Source organism: Physeter macrocephalus, chromosome 11, assembly GCF_002837175.3.
Source record: "Physeter macrocephalus isolate SW-GA chromosome 11, ASM283717v5, whole genome shotgun sequence".
In the NCBI taxonomy this organism is placed as follows: domain Eukaryota; kingdom Metazoa; phylum Chordata; class Mammalia; order Artiodactyla; family Physeteridae; genus Physeter; species Physeter macrocephalus.
In genome coordinates this window covers 149,799,740-149,806,446 of record NC_041224.1, presented here as the reverse complement: position 1 = coordinate 149,806,446, position 6,707 = coordinate 149,799,740, and the positions used below count along the sequence as shown (strand labels likewise).

Below are 6,707 nucleotides of genomic sequence, written 5' to 3'. Positions count from 1 at the left end.
CGGGACTAGCCACTCCACGGCATGTGGGATCTTCCTGGACCGGGGCACAAACCCGTGTCCCCTGCATCGGCAGGCGGACTCTCAACCACTGCGCCACCAGGGAAGCCCTGAAATGAATTTTAATACAGAAAATGAAGACAGCGTTTTGCAAATTTATCGCTCACAGGGGTATCTCTATTTGAGGAAATCAGCGTGTTACACTTTGAGAGATGAAATATTACAGCTTGTACACCAAAATCAAAAAATGAAATTAAATTTAAAAATGAAATGGTTACCAAGGTAATGCAGGTCAGGGGATCAAAGGTGAAGGGTCACACATTATTAAAAAGCAATCCAAAAGGATGGCTGCATCATGAGCCCTCACTAGCGTTCCAACGGTGCCTCTCTTTGGGAAAACTTGAACATTTCGGCAGACATTCAAGCAGTTTTTTCGGTAAAAAGATTTTTACATTACTACTATTGCTGTTCTCATGGTCATTTTCTATAGGTGGCACGGTGTTGAGGACACAGTAGGTGCTGGTTCCGCAGAATACACTTTGAGAAACGCTCTTCCGGCTTGTTTTCGGCAGTCGTTTCCCCTCCGTCCACCACCTCCTCCTCCTCCTTGCAACAGGGACCCCGAGTGCCCGGGTACCGCCGCTGCCGCCAGCCCGCCAACCCTGCTGCCACCGTGCACCCGCTCAGTTATTATTTTAAAAGGAGTCTTTTCTAATGGAGAAGTTGGAAAAGTATAAATAGTTACAGTCAGCATGATACCAAAACCAAGCAGGACCCTATGGGGCCCTCCCAGATACAAAAGCCTTTCTGGGCCCCCCTTTCTCATTTGCAGAAAAAGGCTTTGGTTTCCTAGACCTTACCTGAGTTCCAAAGAGCAGAATCAACCAGTACTAATTAGGGAAGTGAGGAAATGCAGAAACCAAGGAAAAGCAGGCAAGAAACAATAGTGCAGAGATAAAATAGAGTCCTAGTTCCTCCTCAAGGGATGTACATAACAATCTGATACATATCTTTGAGTTGTTCTGCAGGAACTAAGGCCCCCACCCAGGAGGAGGATGGTAACTACATGCTGAGACCCCAGACTGGCTGGAACCAGAAGGCTGATGATTGAGACTCCTGGAACACTGCCCTGTTACCTCACCATCAGCCAATCAGAAGAAAGTCACACACCTGTAGCCCTCACCCCAAATGTTGCCTTTAAAAACTCCTCCCTGGGGGAGGGGGGGATGAATTGGGAGATTGGGATTGACATATATACACTATTGATACTATGCATAAAATAGATAACTAATGAGAACCTACTGTGTAGCACAGGGAACTCTACTCAGTGCTCTGTAGTGACCTAAATGAGAAGGAAATCCAAAAAAAGAGGGGATGTATGTATACGTATAGCTGATTCACTTTGCTGTACAGTATAAACTAACACAATATTATAAAGCAACTATACTCCAATAAAAATTAAAAAAAAAAAAAAACTCTTCCCTGAAAACCCTAAGGGAGTTTAGGTCTTTTGAACACGAGCCTCCCATTCTCCTTGCTTGGCCCTTGCAATAAACGTTTCTCTGCTCCAAACTCCAATGTTTTGGTTTGTTTGGCCCCAGTGTGTGCGTTGGGCACACAAACTTGAGTTCGACAACAATACCACCACTCAGAAATAAACACTGAACATTTGGGGTATGTTTCCTGTATACAGTCATTCACTGATGTATAAGCTCAATATTGGGATAGAATGTATTTGCTCTTGTTAAAAAATAGACTGAAGCTATTACAAATTTTATGAGTTTATTTGAGGAAAAATTGATTCAAACTGGGCAGCATCTCCTCTAGCAGAGAGAAAGGAGCTCCGAGGAGCTGTACAAAGTGAGACTTCTATAGGCAGAAGGGAGCAGGGACAAGGAAGTTAAACCAGACAAAAAAGCAGATTGGCTATTGCAAGGCCTCTTTCCTTCAGGGGATGGCAGGGGTCTACCATGCAGATCACCTCCCTAGTGCTGATCAGGTGAGTCCTGATTGACTGGTTTAAAACTCCATCTCTGGGAGAGGCCAAAACTATAATTAAGTCTCAGTTTGGTGACATGGGGCTTTGAAACAGGAGAGAAGGGGGCAGGGCACAACATTTAAAAGAATGACATTGCCATAGGACATGACAAAAACTGGTTAGAACTAACTAGATCCAAGATGGCGGAAGATTTGACTTCCAGTGAACCTTGAGCCTCATTATACACTCACTGTAATACATTAGCTAAATGACACACCTGCCAGCACCATGACAGTTCTGAGGCCGACCATCAAAGATCAAAAAGTGGGCAGTGGCCCAATTCCTGGATATCTCTGCCCCCTTCCCCAAAATACTTGGAATAATCCTCCCCCTCATTAGCCTATGAAATTACCCAGCCCATAAAACCTAACCACGCCATATTTCAGGGCCTCTCACCTTCTGAGATGGCCCACACTCTGTCTGTGGAGAGTGTTTCTCTCTAAATAAATGCACTTCTTACCTATCACTTTGTCTCTCACTGAATTCTTTCTGCAACGAGACATCAAGAACCTGAGCTTCATTAAGTTCTGAGACCAGGTGTGTGATCTCAGTTAAAAGACCGTGAGTTCAAGTCCCAATCTGAGTTGCACCGTTTCAGCTTTGCATAAGTGACTCCACTTTGGGCCTGTTGTCTTGCTTTTAACAAACCCCATGAGGAAACAGAGGTTAAAAGAATTAATTAAGTTGCCCAAAGTCACACAGACAGGAAGGGACAGAGCCTGGGAGTTGAACATAAGCAGCTAGGCTCTGGAGCCTGTGCTTTCAAGTGACAGGGTTCAGGACACGCTACCCTTAAATACGTCACCTGGCATATTGAACACGCCAAGCTGAAGGGTTTGAGAAATTGTACGTGCAGGAAGGACTTTCTGACCTTCCCCAGAAGCACGTTAAAAAAAAAACCCATGGGTTTTTTTCAACCCAGTGGTTGAGAGTCCGCCTGCCGACGCAGGGGACGCGGGTTCATGCCCCGGTCCGGGAAGGTCCCACCCATGGGTTTTTTTCAACCCAGTGGTTGAGAGTCCGCCTGCCGACGCAGGGGACGCGGGTTCATGCCCCGGTCCGGGAAGATCCCACATGCCGCGGAGCGGCTGGGCCCGTGAGCCATGGCCGCTGAGCCTGCGCTTCCGGAGCCTGTGCTCCGCAACGGGAGAGGCCACAACAGTGAGAGGCCCGCGTACTGCAAAACAAACAAACAAAAAAAAACCCGTGTGAGAGGTGCCCTCCCTATGCCCAGAGGAAAAGAGCATCCTTATCTTTGAAGATGAAGGGACAGAGAGAGGAGTCTGAAGGAACAGGCCTTGCTAAGTTTCCCCTAGTTTACTACACTTCCCTCATACTTTCTGTCCTTTCATATTTCTCCACAATTTTCCATTCTTCATCAAACCTAATATAAAAATGCTCAGGTTTAACCATTTCTTTAGGTCGTCATTTTCCTTACAAAGGCTCTCAGGTCACATAAAATGTATATTAAATAAATGCATATACTTTTCTCTGGTTAATCTGTCTTTTGTTACATGGCCCCCAGCTCAGAGTCCAGAATTTAGAGGGGTAGAAGGAAAGATATTTTTCCTCCCCTACATGACTCTACAATTTCCTTTATATCCTAGTTTGGGCTTAAATTTTGGGCATTCCTCCATGCCATCATGCATTCTTCTCCTACATTTGTGTAATATTTTGTATTTCTTAGTGAGCAAGGTTTAACCACACCACCAAAAAAACAAAAACAAACCAAAAAACAAAACAAAAAAAACCTCTCAGCATCAGCCTGACGCCTGACTTTAGCCTTTCTCAAATCAGGGTCCTTAGACCTTCCCAAGTTCAGGAATCAAAACTCGTATGAGTATTTTTAAGTTTTGTGTTCGTTGTAATAAATAATCTTAAGACGTTTCTACAAGTTTTAAAGGTGAGGTTTTCATATCGATATTTCACAACTGAAAGACACTTAAAGTTGAATTAGCCCTTAAATTTTCAAGTCAGAATTTCTCAAACTGGGTTCTGGGAGGTTTTCTTAAAAATCTGTGAGAACGTGTTCCTTTTAAATGAAATTATTGCCCTCGGTGAACTAGCCTGTTTTCCTGAGGAGTACCCAATATGTGATTTCCCCCAAAGGAAAGTATTTTAATAAATGTAATTGTAAAAATAACACTCGCTTCGTGTAAAAAAAAAAAATCAGATAATACAAATGGTATAAAGAGGAGGTTGTAGGGAGGGCACACCCTAAAGAAAGGAGAGCTATGGTGGGCGAGGGGCAGTGAGGGGGAACCCGAGGACTCCTGGGGGTGGGGAAGAAGTTCTCCTGGTTATGAAAGGGGAGGTGGGGGTGGGGATCCTCTTGCAGGCAAGGCTGCTACTTAGGGACCCAGTGCCTGGGCAGGAACAGCCGGTTGGGCCACCACCCCCAGCCTCTGGTACACCAGGGCCAGGCGGCCCCAGAATTCACCCTCGGCTCCCAGTGTTACCGAACCAAAATCGGGTCCCACGTAAATCACACACACATTCTGGCAACTGCCAGAGGCCGTGCATCAGGTGAAGCAGAAGCCGAGAACCTAATGCTCCTGCCTCTAGCTCTGTCCTTCCGCAGGCCTCCCCTCCCGGCACGCACAGCTCACAGAAACTCCCGGGCCCTCTCTGGCTGGAGGGCCTGGACCCCTGGGGCGCAGAGGAGGGGTGGGCACACATTGCCCCCTCGGCCCCTCAGGGCCCAGCCACGGAGGCAGCCCCTTCCCCACGCAGCCCTGTTCACAGAGCCGGGTCGGAGGACTCATAGGCTCTGTCTTCAGCCCAAATAACTGAAGGTCTAGGCAGGGACCCCAAGACCCTTGAGGCCTTGAGCCTGGGTGAACATCAGGCCTGTGGCCACAGCCCCAGAGGGCTTTCCCAACTCCCTCGGGTGCCCTTCCTCGGCTGTGAGGCTGGCCGGGGGCCTCAACTCGGGGGAGCACAGCAACAGCGATGGCAGCGGGGCCCCAATTGAAAAGCTGGCCTCCCTCCTCCCAGCCTGCCTCAGAGTTTTCCTGCTGCTCCTGTGCAAGCCCTGGGTTTACCTGGTGGGACCTGGTGTGTCCTGATTTGACGGCACTTGTGGGCTCCCCTGAAAAGCTGCCCCACAGGGACCAGGACTTGGCTCCGAAAACGCTTGTTACAGCACCTCGTCTTCCCCTGTGAGGCCTTTCCCAGGGACTAGCTGCTCCAGATCCCAGGACTGATGCCACCCTAGTGACACCTGGGGCGGCTGCTCGGCAGGCCCGCCGAACGCTCACTCAAACCTGCTCACGGCAGGTGGGGCGAGTCAGCTCAACAATATTGAAACCCAGTCCCCCAAAGCCGAGTTCCTCTGCTGAGTTTATGATTAACCTCTCTATGCAAAACTTTATTCCCTTTCCTGTCCCACCCCTGTACCCTCAGGATTGAGGAGTATCCAAGAAAAGGGGGACTGAAGCTGAGCAGGACCTGTGGGGCCCTCCCAGGTACAAAATCCTCCATTTCTCATTTGCAGTAAAAGGCTTTAGTCTCCTAGACCCTCCCTGAGTTCCAAAGAGCAGATTCAGCCACTTACTAATTAGGGAAGTGAGGGAATGCAGAAACCAAAGAAAAGCAGGCAAGAAACAATAGTGCAGAGATAAAATAGAGTCCTAGTTTCTCCTCAAGGGATGTACATAACAATCTGATATATATCTATGAGTTGTTCTGTGGGAACTAAGGCCCCTAGCCACGTGGAGGATGGTAACTACATGCTGAGACCTTGACTGGCTGCAACCAGAAGGCTGATGATTGAGATTCCTGGAACACTGCCCTGGCACCTCACCACCAGCCAATCAGAGGAAAGTCACACACCTGCAGCCCTCACCCCAAATGTCGCCTTAAAAAATGCTTCCCTGAAAACCCTCAGGGAGTTTGGGTCTTTTGAGCATAGACCTTGCTTGGTCCTTACAATAAACCTTTTTCACCTTGCTTGGTCCTTGCAATAAACCTTTTTCTGCTCCAAACTCTGACATTTTGGTTTGTTTGGCCTCACTGTGTATCGGGCACACAAACTTGGGTTCAACAAGGATGCCATCCTGTGCTTTCTCCGTGCCTCCTGCCAGACAACACAAACATCCCCAACAATGCCAAGGCGCTTGATTTCCATGGGGGTGCAGGGGAGGGGAAAAAAATCTTTTTTTCCTCTACCCTTCTCAGGTTCATTGTACAGGGGCCCTGTATATTATACTAACAAAGAACAGATTAACAAGAGAAAAATAAACAGAAGTTTAACATGTGCACCCCACTTGCACATGGAAGCTCTCAGAGTTGAGTAACTCAAAAGAGTGGTTAGAACTTGGGCTTGTGTAACATCTTAACAAAAGAACAATAAATTTTTAGAGAAGTGACATGCAGCTCGATATCAAAAAAACAAACAACGCAATCCAAAATGGACAGAAGACCTAAACAGACATTTCTCCACAGAAGATATACAGATGGCCAAGAAACACATGAAAGGATGCTCAAAATCACTAATCATTAGAGAAATGCAAATCAAAATTACAATGAGATATCATCTAACACCAGTCAGAATGGCCATCATCAAAAAATCTACAAACGATAAATGCTGGAGAGGGTGTAGAGAAAAGGGAACCCTCTTGCACTGTTGGTGGGAATGTAAATTCATACAGCCACTATGGAGAACAGTATG

At 47.1% G+C, this 6,707-nt stretch overlaps 1 protein-coding gene across 1 annotated transcript; it reads right to left on the bottom strand.

Annotated features, from left to right (window-relative positions):
- Nucleotides 1–350: 350 nt before the first annotated feature.
- On the bottom strand, nucleotides 351–2,847 carry LOC112061971 (calmodulin-binding transcription activator 1-like). Its single transcript, XM_055088496.1, has 2 exons — nucleotides 2,841–2,847; nucleotides 351–679 (listed from the first exon to the last, which is right to left on the bottom strand). Exons 1-2 carry the CDS (start codon nucleotides 2,845–2,847, stop codon nucleotides 351–353), a joined length of 336 nt encoding a protein of 111 aa, XP_054944471.1.
- Nucleotides 2,848–6,707: the final 3,860 nt, after the last annotated feature.